The following is a 21,362-nucleotide window of genomic DNA, read 5'->3' as shown; positions in this document are numbered from 1 at the left end:
TAAAAAAAATTCTGTGCCTTGAATTCTTTCTTCTATTTGCCTCCATGTCAACCTTTCCTCTTCTCGTCCATTATAATCATTTTATTGTCTCCTCTTCATCCCCAATCCTTCTGTGTCTCATGCCCTCTTCAAAAGAACCCACAAGCAGGGCTGCTGTTGATCTTAAAATGTTGTTAAGCATTAGAACATGAGAGGACAGTGGGTTGGTTTTACGTTGACCCTTTTCCTACCAAACGCTGTATTTTGGGAAGCCTGGTAGGAGGCAAATGTTCGGAAAGGACTTGGTATATACACATTTCGATATCCTGATTTCCAGCTGTCTCTACAAGCAGGTGTCAGATAAAGCACACACAGTTTGAGGTGGGGGGACTGTAAAGCAAAATCTGGGCTACAGCTACTAAGGGGAAGATCTGCAGAGAAGGAAAGTCCATGTTCTACACCTTGGGGAGTTCTGCTAAAACTTTGTTCATATTCAAGCTCTCAAAAAGGAGCTGAGACCATGACCAGGCCAAGTGCCAAATGAGGAAGGATAGTCACTACCTCTGTCATTATTAACTTCCTGTCATTCAGCAATTAGAGACAAGAGCCCACAAGGCATACAGGTTTAATTACTTTATTGTACAAAAAAGCCCTTTTGAAATGCCAGAGCTGTGTGAGTAGGCCTTGCCCTCCCCAGACTCTGGATGTTCCACCTCATGGAGTAAAATATCACAAAGCTGAAGCAGTGTTCAACAACCAAGTGGTTCCAGATCCTTGTTTCCTAGGTTCTGCCTTCTGGTACCATTTTGGAGCCCAGCCCTTCCTCTCGCAGTCTAGACAAAAGCCTCTTAGGCCCAAAGCAGTAGTCTGGTTCATGAAGCTGGTTAGGTGAGTTTCCAGTGATTCTCCAGTTCAGTCTTCTTAGGAAGAAAAAGGAGAAGAGGCCACTGCCTATAAAACTAAAAATAATGATAATCATGGAAGTTGAATTCATGGTGCCAGAAAAGTAGAGTCCCAGAAGTTGAGGAGCAAGACAGCTGTTGCCATGAGAAGGCGGGACGACTGTTTGCTTCAGAACAGGCCAGTGCTTCTTTACGTGGTCGTCTGCCTCCCTCCTTGGGCTCTTTTTGCTGGTCTGCCATGCCCATTTTCTCCCATTCAATTCAGGAAGCCAAGAACTCCGCTCTCCTTTTCCGCAAGGCTGTGCTGCCTGCTCTTCCACGGTCACTATGTCACCTCTAATGTTATATGAACCTCCTCTTGGTGGTGGTGTGTTGAGCAGCTGCAAGTGCGGGCCTTGGCCAAGAGGGAGGGCTGGAAACCTGTAAGAGGTGGGGGCTCTGGCTCCTCCTCGTCAGGCTCCTCAGGCTGTGGCCCCAGCAAGCAATCTAGAGGGAGAAATTAAAGGGGGCACATGAAACTGCCATCTACAGTCGCTTTATCAAGGAGGGGAAGGTGTTTCAGCCCTGTATTGTCAGCCAAATTGTATTTCCCTGATTTGCTATCCAAGATCCATTTTTAAAAGGAAGTGCCAGGGAGTGAGCCTGAGTCTTTGTGCCTATAGAATCATCCTCTCCCACTAAGCTATATATCCTATTCCCTAAAGGCAAATGTCCCCAAAGCTGCCATCCTGTGTTTTCCTTTCCTGTAGGAAAAGCACCTTAGCATTGCAGGGGGAGGAATCTTGAGCACCACTAAGAAAATGGCTGGACTAGTGTTCTGCATTGCAAACTTACCTGCTGATTTATTGTAAATGAAATGCAGCTACTAACAAAATAGGTGCCTACTATGGATAGCTACTGCCCTGTTTTCATCTGACTCTGTATTAGATGGGGTTCTGCATTCTCCATGGAGCTCAACTTCATCAACTTGAGCACATGGCCTCTAGCAGCAAGTGTGATGGACTGCCACACAATATAAGGGATGCACTTTGATACAATACAAATATAAGGGCAAGCTGTTTGGCGTTGGTTATGGCAAGTGAATGGAGACAGGCCAACTCAGCTCACATAATAGTAGATAGTACCCTTTAGTGTTGGTTTTAAATAAGTGTTCAATTATAGAACAAGATAATGCAAAATAGTACTTCGTTTGTGTCATGTCTGGGAATAGTGGTGTTACTATGCCCAAGTGGTTTTTTCTTTTTCTTTTATGGTGTAGGTCAGATTTATGCTGTGGTGGTATATAGCTATATTACGCTATGCTTTGTGGCACATATCTAGTGATGGAAGCACTTTACAACCCCAAATATTTTCTACAAGTAAAGGTAAAGGACACCTGGACAGTTAAGTCCAGTCAAAGGCGACTATGGGGTTGCAGTGCTCATCTCACCAGCATTTGTCCACAGACAGCTTTCCGGGTCATGTGGCCAGCATGTCTAAACCGCTTCTGGCACAAGAGAACACCATGACTGAAGCCAGAGCGCACGGAAACGTCCTTTACCTTCCCACTGCAGCAGTACTTATTTATCTACTTGCACTGGCATGCTTTCAAACCGCTAGGTTGGCAGGAGTTGGGACAGAGCAACGGGAGCTCACCCTGTTGTGGAGATTTGAACTGCCGACCTTCCAATTGGCAAGCCCAAGAGGATCAGTGGTTTAGACCACAGCGCCACCCGCGTCCCTATTTTCTGCAAGTAGAAGTGAAGGGCTGTAGGGGAGATGGTCACAGTATCCATAAATTCCTAGTGTTGAACGTCTGCCATTGCAGCTCCCCCCTGTCTTTCCCCTATCCCAACTAAAGAGCCCTATAGAGATGGGAATTGTGTTACAAAGCTGGTCCCACCAGAAAACATTTTATTGGAATGATCGTAGCTCTACTCGCTGACCTTCAGACCTCAGGACTACAACCAGGTTGTGTAGCATTTCACAGGACTGTTGGAAATTTCTATGTGCAAAACATTCTCACATCTTGGAATCAAGCACATGAATCCCATTGAAATAGGTAATGAGTTTTGGGTTTTTTTTAACAGTCATAAAAGGCTGGGCTGTGTGTATATTTTACACTACAGGAGCATAGGCAAAATGCAGAGTACGGTACAGAGTTCAAAGTTAGTTTCTTCACAATTTCCATTCAAAAATGTTTCTAGCCCTGGTAGCTAGAAAGCATCTCAACAGTGACTGCTTGGAAAAACCAAAATGTGTGAATTAATAAGATTTACAGAAATAAACCTTAGTAACAGGGATCATAATCCTGAGAAGGTAGCCCATCTCAATCCTAAACTACTTACGCCTTGTGGGGATATCTTCAGGAAAAGAAAAGACTAAGGAGTAAACCTTACACAAAGCCAGAGTGGAGTCCCTAAGACAGCTGGATGGCGCCTTGTATGCTTTCTTCCGGTAATTCCTGCAGCCAAGCTGGTGCCAGACATCTTGCTCTGCTTTCTATTGAACCACATCAGTGATGCTGAGAAGAGGGTCTTGTTGTTTGGGCAGCCCAGGACCTCCATACATACTACCCAGGCTTGTGTCCCAGGGAGGTCACTAGAGCGCTGCTAACACAAAGGTTTGACTTCACCCCCGGAGGTGCACCCCATTGTCTCTCAAGACAGATGGATGCCAATACAGAGAAATAAGGCTCTGTGTAGTTAGTGTCCTGTATTTCTCAGTGTCCATTCTCATGGCTAGTAAACCAGAATACAGTGGTACCTCGGGTTACATACGCTTCAGGTTACATACGCTTCAGGTTACAGACTCCGCTAACCCAGAAATAGTGCTTCAGGTTAAGAACTTTGCTTCAGGATGAGAACAGAAATTGTGCTCTGGCGGTGCGGCAGCAGCAGGAGGCCCCATTAGCTAAAGTGGTGCTTCGGGTTAAGAACAGTTTCAGGTTAAGTACGGACCTCTGGAACGAATTAAGTACTTAACCCAAGGTACCACTGTAAATTGGGCAAAGCTTGAGAAGTCTGCATAATTATACAGGTCACAGAATTCAGCTTTTCTTGGTGCAGATTGTGGGATTTTTTTTTAAAGCACTGAATGCTACAAAGAGCATAGTTTATTGTACATCACTGCTGCTGTCACCTGCCACACTCACCTGCCAGATCATGTGCCAGGTCTTTGATCAGGTGACCGACAATGGCATAGGCCACACTCACCACCACCATCACGGCCATGATCATGTAGAGCACAGCTTTGGGCAATGGAACAAGGTCATAAGCAGCTGGCTGGTATTCACTGTAAAGAGGGCTCTCATTGGAGGAAGAGGGTTGAGTAAGTAGTGCCAAGGTCTCGGTGCGATTCGAGGAGCTCATGTTCATTGGCCACGTTTGAGAGGGGAGAGCCATGTTCTGATATTGTGGAGCCTTGTTGCCTGGTGGATAAGTGGCTGCAGGGACAGGGAGAGTCTGAAACACAAGGGGAAGATACTTTGGTTAGTTAGGGGCCCATCATGAGCCCTGTCCTGATGCCATTTGCAAATGACTTATACTTGCTCTTACAGCCAAATTTGCAGTGGTATTGGAGAAGAGGGGGTTGCCTTACCATGCAGGTGTTTTTGTTGGGGGAATGGAGCATGGGTTGGCAGCAGCAGCAAGGAAACCATTGATCTGCACCCCCTGGGTAACCCCTCCGAAATCAGTTTGTTTGGCTCACTGTTTGTTTGACACCAACCAACAGGTTTCTTAGCATCCTACCGCAGGAACATTGGACTTAAAAAGAGAGTAGTGTTTCCCAGCAGCTGCTGCTTTAATAGTTTTTGCTATTTTGGGCTCAGTAACAGCTTTGGAAGTGACAATTTAGATTGGGAAAATGGCACTGGGGTCAGGGAGAGTTAAAAACCAATGAGGGTTCTCCAATGTTTGTGCACATGGAATCTTTTCAAAAACAGTGTGAAGCAGTACTGTCTAGGCACAGGCTTACCACCTCAGTGAGGACTAAGCTCTAGGTGTGGTAAGAGGTTTGCATAAAAGTCCAGTATGCCAGATCCTGTCAAACCTTGACAGAACTTGTAATTTCATTCCCGTCTATCTTCATCTATTTATTTAGAATGCTGCTTTCCCCCATCCTTTTCTACCTTTTATTTTAAATATTCTATACCACTTCTCATTTGAAAATCACAGAGCTGTGTATAGCACCAAGTAAATAATACAGTAAAACCAACACCTATACATAAAGAAACAAGTTATCCAGGCAGTTCCTTGAGTCTTCTGCTCCAAACAACTAATCCTATTTCCCTCCCTAGCCATTAGAACAGAGACAGGTCATTTCCCCCTCAAAATTCCAAAGCAGGTACCAGTCCTTTTCTATGCCGAGCACTCAAATATTATCATATAAATAAATATTCAACAGAAATTGAAAATTTACTAGGAGTCCTACAAATGGGTTACATCAACATTTAGCATTAGAATTCCCTATTTGAACTTGGCAAATAAGGGGATTTATTTAATTTTTTTAACAATTTCAGGTTGTGGTGCTACAAGTGCTGCACCACCAAGAAAAACTACCTGACAAACTTCCCCATAACTTGCAGAGAGCGATTAAGACTTGATCTTCTAGTGGTGACAGGTTGGCCATTGCCAGGTTACATCACCCTGCTGTCATCAGTATGTTGCTAGCCTACAACTGCCATGCCTTACCACTGGCTATGGTTTCTGGGACTGATGGGAGATAGAGTCCAACAGCATCTGAAAGGCCACTGGTTCCCTACTTCAAGCACAGATGGAGTCTTAGTACTGTTAAGAAGGATGTTCCAGGCGATCCCAGTTCTACTCTAAGAAGGGGGTCCATACGCCATTTTATCTCCCAGAAATTTATCCATCTCTTTTGTGGCAATCCCACAAGCTTCTCCCAGCCTTTAAATCACAGGATGGGAGTGTTCCTCAAGCAGGGTGGCAGGAAAATTAAACAAATGGGCAACTGCATCTTACCACACATGCTGAAAAGCCCAAAAGGGAAGGCAAACCTGTTGCAAATAATTCCTTCTTTATCCCAAATACAGTCAGGAGAGTTCCTCTTGTGCCTTTCTAAATGACACTCCTGCCGGAGTCACACCCATTTAAGTAAGGTGCAAATAATGCTACTAAGTTAGCATAATATTTGCAAACAGATCTGGCGGTTCCCTCATTGCGAGAAGCAAAGCTACAGGGAACCAGGCAGAGGGCCTTCTCGGTAGTGGCGCCCGCCCTGTGGAATGCCCTCCCATCAGATGTCAAAGCGATAAACAACTACCTGACATTCAAAAGATATCTTAAGGCAGCCCTGTTCAGGGAAATTTTTAATGTGTGATATTTTAGTGTTTTTTTGGTCTCTGTGGAAGCCGCCCAGAGTGGCTGGGGTACAAATAAAAAATTATTATTATTATTATTAAGTAGGCAACTATTTTCATATTGCTGCAAAGAAGAGATTTTAATGAGGTTTAGCTTACTGTGCTCTTTGCTGCTCTGTTAACACCCTTAGTATGAAGGCAAAAGCTCTGACCTTAAATAGGTTGACTGCATTTTGCATAGTATGAATGGGATGGAGTTTCAGCCCATGTGTTTTCAACCTCCTGTTTCATAATAAATCTATCCCGGTGTGCTCCTTTACTGACCTCCTACTATGTATATTCACCAACTAGCAAAATGCTCTCTGTGGGAGGATGATTAGGTGACGGGCAATAGCAGCTAGCTTTGTCAACGATTGGTACTGGCATCCACTTCTACAGTTATAAAGTTGGTAGCTGGAGGGAGCAAAATTAATTGTAAAGATGTGGCAATATGAAGTCAGAATGGGGTACTAGTTCTTTCCACAAAACCTTCCTGAATAATCAGCAAAGGATCTTGTGGCACCTTGAAGAGTTACATTTCATTATGGCATAAATCATTCCTAGGCTAGGCAGTTGACAGTTGCATACACACACACACACACACACACACACACACACGGTGATAGTAAAAAGGTGCAGAGCTGTTAACTAGTGAGGTCAGAAGGAAATTAAAAGCGAAAAGTACGGATAGTGACTATTCAGTTTGATTTATAATGTCTCAGTAGTAATAATAATAATAATAATAATAATAATAATAATAATAATAATTTATTATTTATACCCCGCCCATCTGGCTGGGCCTCCCCAGCCACTCTGGGTGGCTTCCATAGAAACCAAAAATACAGTAAAATATCACACGTTAAAAACTTCCCTGAACAGGGCTGCCTTAAGATGTCTTCTGAATGTCAGGTAGTTGTTTATCGCTTTGACATCTGCTGGAAGGGCGTTCCACAGGGCGGGCGCCACTACCGAGAAGGCCCTCTGCCTGGTTCCCTGTAGCTTTGCTTCTCACAATGAGGGAACTGTCAGAAGGCCCTCGGCGCTGGACCTCAGCGTCCAGGCAGAACGATGGGGGTGGAGACGCTCCTTCAGGTATACTGGACCGAGGCCGTTTAGGGCTTTAAAGGTCAGCACCAGCACTTTGAATTGTGCTCGGAAACGTACTGGGAGCCAATGTAGGTCTTTCAAGACCGGTGTTATATGGTCTCGGCGGCCGCCCCCAGTCACCAGTCTAGCTGCCACATTCTGGATTAGTTGTAGTTTCCGAGTCACCTTCAAAGGTAGCCCCACGTAGAGTGCATTGCAGTAGTCCAAGCGGGAGATAACCAGAGCATGCACCACTCTGGCGAGACAGTCCGCAGGCAGATAGGGTCTCAGCCTACGTACCAGATGGAGCTGGTAAACAGCTGCCCTGGACACAGATTTGACCTGTGCCTCCATGGACAGCTGTGAGTCCAAAATGACTCCCAGGCTGCGCACCTGGTCCTTCAGGGGCACAGTTACCCCATTCAGGACCAGGGAATCTTCCACACCTGCCTGCCTCCTGTCCCCCCAAAACAGTACTTCTGTCTTGTCAGGATTCAACCTCAATCTGTTAGCCGCCATCCATCCTCCAACCGCCTCCAGACACTCACACAGGACCTTCACTGGTTCTGATTTAAAAGAGAGGTAGAGCTGGGTATCATCCACATACTGATGAACACCCAGCCCAAACCTCCTGATGATCTCTCCCAGCGGCTGCATGTAAATGTTGAAAAGCATGGGGGAGAGGACAGAACCCTGAGGCACCCCACAAGTGAGAGCCCAGGGGTCTGAACACTCATCCCCCACCACCACTTTCTGAACACGGCCCAGGAGGAAGGAGCGGAACCACTGTATGACAGTGCCCCCAGCTCTCAGCACCTCAAGACGGTCCAGAAGGATGTTAGGAGTCCTAAGACAAAGCCATGAGTGCAACAGCAAACTGGAAGCCTGCTCTATCTCTGTGCAATAACTTGTTCTGGGTTATTGATGTTTGCTGATGCTGCATGTTGGTCAGCATAGCAGGATTGCTGTAAAACGGTGGAAGAAGATTGGAAAAAAATTAAAGTTTATTTACAGAAACATTGTAAAATTAAGGAATGTTAGAAGGTTGTTGGAATGAAGTAATGTGGTTTTAGCAGAAATGTTATAAAGGATTAGGTTAAAATTGATTTATTAATCGGTGAAAGACGAGAATTATAGTATATTAAGATAAATTATTAGGATAAAAACAAAGCTGGAAAGGATTTGCTGAAACATCTAACTGAACTAGAATACAAAAAAGGGAGGTGTGAGGAGGTCAAGGAAATAAGTAAAGGAAAGAAAGTTATGTAAAGGTCTGATTTGTTTTCTTTTTTAATTGTTTATTTATATTTCTTATGTTTTTTCTTATTTTTCTTTTTTATTGTTTCTCTTTGTAATCTTTAAAATTTGAATAAATATATATATTTTTTTAAAGGATTGCTGTAAAAAATACACCTTCAGACTTCATTGTAGCCATGCAATACAGTTCAATAATCTTACAAGTTAAGACTCCTGTAGAAGCACTTGTTGCCAATTCAAAGAAAGTAGCAATATTTCACTGGGCAGAACAAAAATCAACCAGTAGCGAATCAATGTCCAAGCTACGATGGCCTTTTAAATCTTTTCCTTTAACACTTGGAATGTTTCAGAATGAAGTTCTAAAACGGATATAGTTTTAGCTTTCTCTCTGTGATATATTTACCTTTTTCATGCTTCTTTTTAGAATTGTATATTGAGTTTTATTGTTTTTATTATATGACAGAATCTTGGCTGTTGGGCAACTAATAAACATGGTAATTTAAAAAAAAAAGCTTTTATAAATTTTATAACTGTGTAGCCAAGCCATAGGCCAGGAACTATCCCAGAAATTTGGCAGAGGTGTGGGAGCTCACCACAAGGAAGCAGGTCCCATGTCTATGTAGTTAGAAGTATGCATCAATAGGAATGCGGACATGCAAGACAGCATAGCAAATTAACACATCAGTATCAATGAGTGACCTTCCTATTGCCTTCCAAAGGTTTTTTTATATATATATAAAAACACCTTTAGGACTATTCACCCAAATAGGGCCACTGCTAGCAGCTAGGATCCAGGAACGTACAGCTTTTCAAAGCCTTGTAATATCTCCAAAAATGCATTTTAGCTACGCAGCTATTAAGGATACCAGAGCCTTTGTTCATAGCACTAGCATGGCAAATGGGAACTAGACAGCTGTACTGTATTTCAAATGTGAGAAATATTCTCACTTGACAGAAACTTCATGACATTGTCCAACAACTTGCTGAAATGAAGGATTGTGTAAAAAAGCACCCTGGCCCTTAGAAAGGAAGATTGCCTCTATTTTGAATATTGGAAAAGCAAGGCAGGGAAAAAGAGTGGTTTGCCCCTAATCCAGGCATGTGCAAAGTCAGCTGGTCAGTTTAATCCAGCCCCTGTGGCAGTTTATTTCCTGGGGTAAAAGCCTAAAAAAACCTCAGCAACTTTGGGGTAAAATCATTAAAAAGGGCAACAACTTTGGTTGGCCCTTTGGCCGGCCCTCACGGCCCTTCACTTCATCAAATCTGGCCCTCTTTGAAAAAAGGTTTGGACACCACTGCGTAGTAAGAATTTTATTCAGGTTTTTTCAGCCTGATGTAGTAGTGGCATATTAAAACTAATAAATACAATACAAAGCCTTCTTTGTTAAATGCATTTTGCCACAGGAGTCTTGTTTTTTCCTACAAGAGATAAAGAGATAAAGAATTACCTGACGTTCAGAAGACATCTTAAGGCAGCCCTGTTCAGGGATGTTTTTAATATGTAATGCTGTATTGTTTTTAATACTGATTGGGAGCCGCCCAGAGTGGCTGGGGAAACTCAGCCAGATGGGCGGGGTATAAATAATAAATTATTATTATTATTATTATTATTATTATTATTATTATTATTACAAGAGACTAACATGGCTACCCAACCAGATTAATGAATAGGAAGTGATGCTGCCTCCTCCAATTGGGTATAACAGTTGTTGGTACTGAGCAGCACTTAATTTCTAAGGGGGGAAAGAAAGGTAGAAAGGCACCATTGAGAAAAGAATTCAAATTTTAAAAGCAATAAAGTCATTTGTGGGGAAATTTGCCTCCTCGCCTTCTTGCTAATTCCAATGAGGGTTACTGAGCAAAGGCTTTGTGGAATCCTGTTACTTGTTCCTAAGCCTTCCAAGAAGTTATTAAGATTTACAAGGCTTAAAATAACTGCTCTTTTGTTTGGTTGTTTTCCCCCTAGCCTGCCTCTGCAGTTATGGCTTGAAAGAAAAAAGAAAATGCAAACAGAAAAAACCACTATATTTAAATTGTTAGTGCCAGTTATGAGTGGCTCTGGGGGTGCATCACTTTATAGCTAGTTACAGAGAGACAGAAGGCAAAGTACATCAGAAGGGACGATTTGGCATCAGCTCCTGTTATATGACTCTCTGCCCTCCCTACAAATCCAGCATAAAACCCAGGGGTCTTGTATCAATGCACTGCTGTTCAAGCAAGTGAGAAAGCAAGCAGACACATTTTAACATGTTCCATAGCGAGGGCAAAAGCAACCTGCACTTTTAACACTTTCCACTGGTGCAGCAAAGGGAATTCTGGTGGGTGCTGCTGCTTATCATGTGAGGAATGACAGAAACTAACATCATTTTCCTGCACAGTTATTAAAAGTTTCCTTCTAGTTTCCACATACCCCTCCCCATCTTTTACCTGGGTGGTGATGTTGGATTTTATGTTCTCGTCCCCTGCTTTGATGGCGCATCTGCTTCTTTGCAAGTTTGGCAGGCAGCAGCTGAGAAGAAGGCAGTTCTGAGCTCCTCTGGTTTCAGGACTCCGCTGAAGAAGCACAACAAATAGATTAGCAGCTGCGGTCACTGCCCAGCCCGCTGCTTTGAAAAGTGCAGAGAGCGCCTGGCTAGGGAAACCCAGGGAAAGACTCCGCCCACTCAAGTGATGTCACGGAATGGTTTCTTGTCTGGTTGGATCTCATTTGGGGCTTTTGAATGCACAGCTGATGATAACAGCACAGTAGTACAGTATATTTATTTCGGTCAATGACCAGTAGAGAAGAGCCTAGGATACAAGATAAGAATAGTCAACTGAACACACATCTCCTAAATGTAGTGGCTTAAAGGAGTTACAACTATCAGCATGAAGTGAATTTGTTTTGAAGGGAGCACATTATTGCAGGAAGCTGGCCACAGCATGCATATATATATATATATATATGCATATATATATATATATATATATATATATATATATATATATATGTATATTTGCTGTAATGTATATAAATTAGATAGATAAATAGTTCATTTATATACATTACAACAATTATTCAACCATAATTTTAACATTATTATTATTATTATTATTATTATTATTTCCAGGTCGTCTCCCTTCCCCTTCTTTCTGCACTTCTTTGAATTTATTTTCGTCCTTTCCTGCATACTCTAAATCATCTTAATTTATTTTTTTATTCATCTATTCTCATACATATCTCGTATATATTTTTGAAACTGCAGGTTTTTACAATAATCCTGCCAATGTCTTGATCTGATTACAGTATTTGTAAATATGCAATAAACCATTTCCATTCCTTTCTAAAAAGTTTGTTATCTTGATTTCTTATTCTTCCAGTAAGTTTTGCCATTTCTGCATACTCCATCAGTTTCTGTAACCATTCTTCTCCCGCCGGGACCTCTTCTTCCTTCCATTTTGGGGCAAATAACGTTCTTGCAGCTGTGGTCGCATACATAAATAAATTTCTATACTGTTTAGGTAGTTCTGATCCCATAATTCCCAAGAGAAAAGCTTCTGGGGTTTTTTTTTACGAATGTTATCTTAAACATCTTTTTGAATTCATTATATATAATTTCCCAGTAAGCTTTAACCTTATTGCAAGACCACCACATATGGAAAAAGCAGCAGGTTTTTGTTTTGTTTTTTTTTTAAAAAAATATTGTTATGTAATTGTGGGCGCCAGACCATTAATTTCTGGAGTCAGGATTTAATTAAGCGCTGAGTGTTAAGTTGGGTGCCAGATCCTGTGCGTTAATCTATGTGCAATACTCATGTGTGTATTTGAGCTGTGTGCTAGATGCTGTTAATAGTGTGAAAGAACTAATTTAACTAGGCAAACTTTTCTAAATTGTGTATTAGGCACTTTTCAATCCTAGGAAATCAGCATGTGTAAAAACATAAATACATAAGACAAATCCCTTTTGGAATGTTGATGCTCTGAACTCCTCCATGGCAGGCTCAGGTTGTATATATGTGTAAATAAAACATATAACATAAAGGCACCACGGTCTCCAAAAGGAAAGACTCTGGTAAAAGCCCCTGGAGCTCCTTGAAATCTCAAACCACTCAGAGATTTGGGGTGGTGTATAACAATATTGTACAGTATTATGGTTATTATATTTTATATTCAATTTATTACCTGCCTTTCACCCTCAGGTCCCATGGCTCATAGCAACAATTTAAAATTCAATATTAAAAACAAATTTAAAAAACAACAAATTAAAACAGGGTTATGTAGGGAAGAAGGCGTGTTCACACAGATGCAGTTCCCCTCAAATGCTAAATAGCTCACTAGGTAAGATGTAAAAGAGATACTAAAAGAAAAGAAATTCCATATTAGGACAATAGTGTTATTAGGGCACCCAAAATATTACAATATAGTGTGCAAGCTTTTGAGTTCTCTAGAACTGGTCTTCAGGATAGATGGAAATCAGATTTAATGCAGGAGGTGGGGAAAGAGAGGTTTGTTGGCTGATGATGAAGTCATGGGGTTTGTATCGGGTCACAGTCTCAAGATGGAATGTGGGAGGATGTAGTAGACATTCACATTAGGCTATTTAACTGCTGTGCAGGTATCAAGTTGCACCAGGGCTTGCTAGGAACAAATGACAGATATCCCATTTCTGTAAAAAACAAAAACTGGTCATGTGGAGTGGAGAAAGAAAAGCTTTACTCCTGTTAGCAGAGTGAGGAAGCTGACTCTGGGTGTCATGAAAAGGCAGCCTGTTGTTAGCTATTTAATAACTGTTGTATGTTTACTATACCAAGGTTGGGGAAAGGGGTTTGTGGGATTTTCTGCCTCTGACACCAAAATCACTTGACACCAAAATCACTATTTCCACTTCAATTACTCTCACCTTGCCTGAAGGAGCATTCATTTATTGCATGGGAATAAGCATGATCACCTGCTGATTGCTGCATATGTCAATGTATCTGTCTTACTAAATGTTTTTAATGTTTATTATTATTTATAAAGGTTAAAACATAACACAAATGTTCAATAAACTGTTTTTTAAAGTCACAGAAGCCGATAAAAAGTTAGTTACCCAGTTTTCAGTCACCCCTGTTGTTGTGACCCACCTTAGATCATGGCCCAGGAGTGGATCCTGACACACCAGTTGAAAACCACTCTCTTGGAACCTTAAAACTACCTTTCTGAGCTTTTAACTCTGCAAAAAAAATTGATTTCAAAATTAAATTTTTAAAAAAATCATTTTTATTTTTAAAATAAAAGCTGAAAGTAGCTTTTGTTGTTGTTGCTATTAATTAACTAGGCCATAACATATTGAAATGAATTGCCTGGGATATTTGCACATTTCTGGACTTAAGGAAATGTACTTGGATGAAACACTCAGCAATATTTATCTCGACAGGGTTCCTAAACTCAAAATACTTCATCCTCCCACCTGGTAGCGCTGCCTCCTCTGTCTTGCGTTTCTTTTCTGATCGTTTTCAAAATATCGCTCCACTTTAACAAGAAAGTTGGGTGGCTTTTTGCTTTAGTGCTCTGTAGTGTAATAATTTTAGTTTAGTAATCCTATTAGACAAGGCAAGGGGGAGGTGTGCCCCCTTTTCTTAAGGTGCAAAGCTCTATTTTGGTGCTGTCTGCACATGGATTATGATAGTAAAAATACACCAGCTGGCAAATCTCATATGTGGAGTCACCCAAATCCAGGACAACTCACAAAGCCTCACTGATTGTGGAATCTCAGTCTAGATTTGTTAACTTTTAAAAGACAAGAGTCTTCTTTCCATCCTCTGGATTTTCAGAGTCATGGCTCTCAACTTTCTTATCCTGTTCTTACTCTACAAATCGGTCTTTGCAGAATAGCAAATTAATGAAAGAACTGGCAGATTATATGTATAAGTATGTATTTTATATGGACTTGCAACTAATGTTTAACTAATTTTATTTTGAACTGGGCAAGAAGTGGACATTGCCAGGAGAAACTGCAATATCCACAAACCAGTGGATATCCACAAACCAGCCTTCCAGGACACTCTTTAATAAACTTATCTTAAGGTGTCCATTCTGTTTTTTTTTTTTTTATAAATATTTATTAAAGTTTTTAAATATAAATGCACAAATAATAAACAGTCTTACTTCTATCACAGACATAATTTCATCACTTCTTTGGACTTCCTCACGTCTCCCGCTCCCATTTACATCGTTAAAAGTTTTTTCCAAACAAATTATCAACTTGTTTACAATCTCATGTCCACTCATTCAAATATAATCTAGCACTTCTTCCATTAAGGTGTCCATTCTGGACTCAAGGAAGAATACAACATGAAACAGCTGAATTACAATACATGAAAAAGTTCAATGCCACTGCTTTTGGGTTAAATAGAAACAAAAAAAAATTTATAATACTGTATATGTTAATTAGCTGACCAATGCCAGTTTATCTATGCTATGTATTATTGCAAATGTAGTGGTTCCTGGCCCCACTGTAGGTGTCATTAAATCATCTCAGTTGTTCTCAATTATCACCAGTCTGCTTCTATAAAAGATTAGAAGTTTGCCTATTTAATATACATTTTCACTGTAATTTTTACCTGAGGTACCACTGTATTACAATTTTAATTTAAATGGCAAGACATTAAATGCAATGGGTGGAATTCGACGTCCCACTATGACGTAACATGAGGTATTACTGTACAGTGGTACCTCGGGTTAAGTACTTAATTTGTTCTGGAGGTCTGTTCTTAACCTGAAACTGTTCTTAACCTGAAGCACCACTTTAGCTAATGGGGCCTCCCGCTGCCACCGGAGCACGATTTCTGTTCTCATCCTGAAGCAAAGTTCTTAACTTGAAGCATTATTTCTGGGTTAGCGGAGTCTGTAACCTGAAGCGTATGCAACCCGAGGTACCACTGTAGAGCTATTCCCTGTCAGGAAAAGAGGGGGGAGTATAAATAAATATGTAGTAGCATAAATAAATAGAAAAATAGTCTTTCATTCAAACAAAATGTATTCTGATGGCTGGTGATTTGGAAATGCAGATATTTGTAGCCAGGCCCCTCGTACCCGTTAAATGCTAGGAAAAGGCTTGCTGCTGCCCTGAGGGAATTTTGGGCGGGAAGCAGCTTTCCCTCAGGGCAGAGTTTGGTCCACTTGTCTTAGAATAAAAGCAGTGAAGGAAAAAGGTAAACTGTGACACCTTTCTCACAAAATCAGTTTCAAGCCCCACCCCCATCTCCCATTTTTCCTTTGGGCTCTTCTTCCATGCACAATCCTTCTTGAGAGTAGGGTGTGTGTGATCCTTTTTCATTTCTGTGAGGAGATTATTTATATAGCAATGTCTCTTAAACATGTCCTGAGTAGTGTCCCATGGACCTCGTAGTTAGTCACACATCAAGACGTTTGGTTACAATATCGGGCAGAGAGAAATGTACCCCATCAACTCCCCTCCCTACCATACACAGAGTACACCATTTTGTAATCCCCCCCTCGTGCTTTCTTTTCTGTGGTAAAAAACCCCCGAGGTGCCAGTACATGCACATTGTTAAAAGTGTTGTGGGTGCCAGCACAAAATGGCTGCCGCTGGGCAGCAAGAAGGTGCCAGGGTACTGTACAAAAACTTGTTACTTTTGTGACTTTTTCAGTCATGAAAATGACCTGCCCCTCCTTATCTCTAATTGTAACATTAGCAAAGCTTTAAAAAGTGGGGAGATGTTTAAGAAAGGAAACTCCCCCCCCCCCTTTTAAATGGAGAACTGAATGGTATACGTAACTTACAAAAGCCTAATTCTCTTATGATAACCTCAATTTTTCATACATGACAAAAACGAAGGGCTTGGCCAAAGTCACACAACTTCATGACTGAAGAGGTATCTAAGCTGAGGTTTTTCTTTGCTCCCAAGTCTCATCAGCCTATCAGCTAAAAAAAAACCCCGTTTTCCATCTTGCATGCAGATATATTTTCGCTTCCGTCTTTTCTCGGTTTCTGGAGGAGAAAAACTGCTTCTTAAAAAATTTATTTAACATTATTATTACTCACTTGAAAAGAAGCAAACCATCATACATAGTGATTCAGATTCATTCTCAGATATACATATAGAGCATTAGATTGCACTTAATTCCTTTCCTATTGGAATTTCCTGAACACAGTGACTATAAATGAAGCAGGATAAATCAAATTGCGGATAGAATGCTCTGCAGCCAACTCCAAGCTGAACAGATTAGAAGTTGTTCAAGAAGTCATCATTTCTTTGGTTCTCAGCAAACTAGGGGTGGAGGGTGAGGAAAGTCAGCTCAGATTCATTTTTTCTATTGCAGGTTTATTATTTAACCTTCTCAAGTTGCTGTCATTATGTAGGTGGGCATGTGAGAGAGATGGGCATCTCTGTCCTCACCTTATTAACTGTTTTTCCATATTAGCCACAATCCAGAGTAGGAAATATATCTCATTTGCATGCACAACACATTGAGTGTCTTATTTTACTGTTCAGCTGATGCCTCTGCTGCATCAAAACCTGTTTTGGAGTGTCAGAAGTGGCTTGCAGTCTAATGTCTTGTCCTGTGATGGAAAAATACAAGCCCAAGCCAAGGATGGAATCCAAGTAAACATAGATATTGAATGCTAGGCTTGGATTTCATCTGGAACTAGATGAGGATTTTATCTCTTTCATGACCCAGGCAAGATCAGTAAGAGCCATCTGAGATTTTAGCATTTTCCATCACCCACAACAGATTTGATTAGTGGATTCTGAATGAACACTTACATGTACTGTGCTGACCACAGACAAAATATGCCTAAATCTGCTCAGCATGCTTGTCCTGAATTTCTGAGAGTATTCACAGTTAGTTACAGTATTTATTATAATTTTCCTTATAGAGAAATGGTACATAAGTTTTGTAATACAAGTATTTTGTAATTATCCTTTGGTGTTTTTTAAATCTCTGTGTTATAGATAAACTTATTCTCCTCATCATTATAGGCTGCTATGTCTAATAAGAAATTTCAGCTCCAAGAGTCAGAACAGGAGCAAGATAAACCTGATAGTCCATTTGACATCTTCACTAATCTAGAAAGAAATGACTTAAGTGATAATCCATCCAGGTAAGAATTACATTTTTAAAAAAACACCAAATAAACCAAAATACTGTTAAATCTTAAAATAACTGTGCATATTGACAAAAGCATGTCCTAATCTAACGATTTAACAAATGTGAAGGAGTTGATATGGGTAACAAAGTTGGAATCATTCATAAAGCAAACTTTTTAGAGAGATTGGTTTTCAGTGTGGTTCACTCCTAGTATGGGAACACTTAGCAGTATCAGCTATGGCTGCACCTGGTTCAGAGTACCACATAACCAAAATGTGGATGCTTGACTAAGGTTGTACACAAATATTATGCACATTACGGCCACAACCATTGGAACATAGGAATATTCCTTATAGTATTGGTTCATCTACCTCAGTATTTTCTACAGACTGGCAGCAGCTCCTCAGGGCTTCAGACAGGTGTGTTTCCCAGCCCCGCCTGTAAATGCCAGGGACTGATTTGGGACCCGTTGCATGCAATGCAAGACCAGGGCCTATTCCTCAGAATATTCCAGTAACCCCCACTGAATTATGGGATCAGAGAGAAGGGATGAGTCCACATTTCTTCAATCAAGAGAATACTAGATGAAATGTAGGATTTTGGATGGGGTTCTTTGGCTCAATCATGAAATTCACTGGTGGGCTTTCAGCCTCCAGGGTTGTTGTGAGGATAAAATGGGATAACCTTCTCAATGCTCCCCCTGGGCTTTTTGGAGGAAGGGTCAGTGGCAGAGACTTGGATATGAAGAAAACCCGGAATCTTTTGGTGCAAGTGGAGGTAATTCTCAAAGTGTGTTTCATTGGCACAATATGCCAGTGCAACTCTTCCATACATCTAAAACAACCTCTCCTACTTGCGATGCTGGCACAGTAAAGAGACTTACTTGGTGGGAGTGTCCCAAAGCAACATTCTTTGGGGATATAATTTTCATCATTATCAACTGTATTATGGGCCAGGATCTTCTGCCTATTCCATTACTGTGAAAACTAAAATGAAGACTGAAAGCTCAAGGAACTTGTAGGCTTCCTATTAATGACAGCCAGATTGGTTATCACTAGACATTGGGAATACCTTGGCCTCTTGCTGGGTACCTGGTACAACAAAGCCTGATTCCTGTCAGTCTCAGAATAATTAAGCAAAATATGTCTCTTTAGGGGACAAATTAAGAGATACATTTTATAACATCTGGCAATTTTTTATTGAATTTACAGTGAATATGTTTGCCCTCAATGAGAATTCCCCCCCCCCAATAATGCACCTTGGTTTGGAATCAGAAACCAGTTTGGTGATATGTCCCCTTGTGTCTGGACTGAGTGGTCTTGACTTTTTCTTCCTGTTACTTTTTTGAGCAAACTTTCTTGATAATCCTGTGAAGTAGAATGTTGTAAGATATGACTAAATTATGATTCATTTCTTTTGGCTTATTTTGTGTGTATGCATAACCAATTTCTTTATAATTTGAACTTATTTAAAAAATCAGATAAATTGAGTAAAATATTGGTGCCTTTGCTGTTTTGAATTCAAAGGCAAAAATGAAGACAATTCTAACAGCATTTGACATTTTTTCATGATCTATAGGAAAGAAACTTCCAACACATCTCTTCCTAATTCAAATACAACTGGAGGGGAGTCGGACAGCAAATCCTCAAGTTATTTTATAGCCCTTGATTCATCTATTGAAAATCTGCAAGAAAGAGCCCAGCAAATAATTGATAAGATGAATGAGAAGCGTAAAGAAGACCAAGTGCTCATGAACAATTTTCGAGAAGGTCTTTTGATGAAGGTAAATATGTGGGGGTAATGGAGTGCAGGGAATCTGAGGATCAGGAAAGAATTATTGAGCTCCATCTTGCCAGTTAGCAAATGTTTTGTATTATTTTCCCCCAAAACATTACAAATCTACCTGGTGCATTTAACTAAGATTTACAAATTGTTAACACCAGTGTCCTGGAAAAATGTTAAGTACCAGCCTTGAGTTTATTCCCTCATACCACATCCCCTCCACCGACTGGACAAACTCCCTCAATTCTTTCCTCTTCCCACTTCCTGTATTGAAAGGTGCTTTTTCCACATCCATATTGACTAATTTGCTCATCTTCATCTGTGAACTCTGCACTGTTCTGTGCTTGGCAGAAGTGGTTCTATGGGTGGGGTGGAGCTGCTACATTAGTTTTCCAGTAGATGGGTCGCTGTTGTTTAGTGGGCGAGGCAGTGGGGAGACCAACATGGTGCAATCAGTGTTTAGCATGCCACCCTCTGCTTGCCAGGCTCTCCTTCCTATGTTTACTGACATGTCCATGTTGCATCAGTAACACCTGAAAAAGCCCCAGTGACCACACCACAAATAGCGTTTTGTGATCACTTCAAAGGGACTCAAAATTACTGCATGGTTGCCTATTTGATTGTGTTCTAACTTGTCACAGCCCGATCCTGCCATTTCATTTTGCTATACTTCCTAGACCCTACACGTAAATGTGACTGTCATACAGCTGATGTGTGAGCATAGCCACTCTTAAGGAATTATCACTTAATCCTTAGCTACTCATAGGTGGACACATTTGTGTTAGAAATGAAAAGCAGGTAGTCTTTTTATTTAGGGAAACCCTATTCCTAAGGAGTCCTTAGAAATCTAAAGTCTACTTTAACTCCTGCTTCTTTCTCTTTCTACCAAAAAGGTTTCAAGCTTGGCAGAGAAGTTGGAGGAAAGCATGTTCCCTGTCTATGATCATCATAACAAGCTCATTCAAGATAAAATCCAAGAGCTTTACCAGATCATGGAGAGGATCAAACAAATTGAAACAGAGCTCAGGAAGGTCTGTCACACTGTGGAGATGTTATATAAAGACCTGTGTGAGCAGTCTGAATTGTGATTGCATGGAGAGAGAAAAAGTTGGGGAATATTGTTACATGTCCTTTTGCATCACTGGTGAATGTAATGGATATATACTTACTTGGTACCCCAAGCCCCTGTAACCTGAGTTCTGACTGTTTTTGTTGTTCTGAATTTGTTACTTGTTTCAAAAATACTTTAAAAAATAATGAAGGTGGAGAAAGGAAGAACGTATTTAAACAGAAAGGAAAAAATTGAATCCCAGTTATCAGGATCAAACTAGACATGTTCATATTATATAGCAGATTTTTGTTAAATAGCTAAAGTGGAAGGGTGGGGTAGCAGGATTGGGACCACTGAATGGCAGGAGGGTGCCTTTACTCCTTTGCCCCTGCCACAGGCCTGGCTGGGCCTATCTCACACACCTGTTACATCACAACTGGTATCATGGGAGGTGGGATTCCTATCACAACACAGTAGGAACAAAGAGTTAAAGGCTCCTCCCCTTCATTTAATAAAAAATCAACTACAAAACCAAACTATGCAACAGATATCACATTTGGCCCTCAGTAAGCAAATTTCAGGCACTTTGCCATTCTTTGCTTGTGTGTACGAGTCGAATTATTCCAGGGTGAAAACTTAATAAAATTGGAAATATATTGGCATGAAAAACTGTACTTTATTTTTGTTTTACAGAAGAGTTTGAACTACTGCCATTATGTCTTAAGGAACTATAAATATAACAAAATGGCTTGAAAAGATACTGACTAAAACAGAATGAAGGGAAACATGGTCCCCGATTTCTGTCTCCTGCTTCCATTTTGTCATCATTGAGCTATTTCAACAGGACATTTTTTTTAAAGGGTGCTGAACTATTCAGTTGTCTGGTCA

The 21,362-nt window shown here is 40.8% G+C and overlaps 2 protein-coding genes across 11 annotated transcripts; one reads left to right on the top strand and one right to left on the bottom strand.

Moving 5' to 3' along the window:
* Positions 1 to 4: 4 nt before the first annotated feature.
* Positions 5 to 11,111, bottom strand: LOC309332483 (small integral membrane protein 44-like). The gene is made up of 3 exons (XM_081845707.1): positions 10,993 to 11,111; positions 4,015 to 4,324; positions 5 to 1,367 (listed from the first exon to the last, which is right to left on the bottom strand). Exons 2-3 carry the CDS (start codon positions 4,262 to 4,264, stop codon positions 1,207 to 1,209), a joined length of 411 nt encoding a protein of 136 aa, XP_081701833.1. The 5' UTR covers positions 4,265 to 4,324; positions 10,993 to 11,111; the 3' UTR covers positions 5 to 1,206.
* SYCE2 (synaptonemal complex central element protein 2) lies at positions 1,363 to 21,143 on the top strand. Of its 10 annotated transcripts, none has more exons than XM_081845664.1 (4): positions 1,363 to 1,758; positions 17,533 to 17,654; positions 19,220 to 19,424; positions 20,317 to 21,143. In XM_081845664.1, the coding sequence occupies exons 2-4, from the start codon at positions 17,539 to 17,541 to the stop codon at positions 20,509 to 20,511; spliced, it is 516 nt and encodes a 171-aa protein (XP_081701790.1). In that variant the 5' UTR covers positions 1,363 to 1,758; positions 17,533 to 17,538; the 3' UTR covers positions 20,512 to 21,143. The 10 variants fall into 10 exon arrangements, with proteins under 10 accessions (XP_081701790.1, XP_081701783.1, XP_081701791.1 ...); XM_081845657.1 differs by lacking the exon at positions 1,363 to 1,758 and adding an exon at positions 11,333 to 11,402; XM_081845665.1 differs by lacking the exon at positions 1,363 to 1,758 and adding an exon at positions 15,628 to 15,738.
* Positions 21,144 to 21,362: the final 219 nt, after the last annotated feature.

This window comes from Podarcis erhardii (genome assembly GCF_964252035.2).
Source record: "Podarcis erhardii genome assembly, chromosome: 17".
Lineage (NCBI taxonomy): Eukaryota > Metazoa > Chordata > Lepidosauria > Squamata > Lacertidae > Podarcis > Podarcis erhardii.
This window is presented reverse-complemented; position numbering and strand designations above follow the sequence as displayed.

What these genes read in the sequence shown, in the direction of transcription:
- LOC309332483 (XM_081845707.1), bottom strand. Translation starts at nt 4,264, where the DNA reads ATGGCTCTCCCCTCTCAAACGTGGCCAATGAACATGAGCTCCTCGAAT. An exon ending in CCTGGCACATGATCTGGCAG is followed by an intron (nt 1,368 to 4,014) that starts GTGAGTGTGGCA and finishes TTCTCCCTCTAG; the next exon opens with ATTGCTTGCTGGGGCCACAG.
- SYCE2 (XM_081845657.1), top strand. Translation starts at nt 11,337, where the DNA reads ATGACCAGTAGAGAAGAGCCTAGGATACAAGATAAGAATAGTCAACTG. An exon ending in TTAAGTGATAATCCATCCAG is followed by an intron (nt 17,655 to 19,219) that starts GTAAGAATTACA and finishes CATGATCTATAG; the next exon opens with GAAAGAAACTTCCAACACAT. An exon ending in GAGAAGGTCTTTTGATGAAG is followed by an intron (nt 19,425 to 20,316) that starts GTAAATATGTGG and finishes TCTACCAAAAAG; the next exon opens with GTTTCAAGCTTGGCAGAGAA.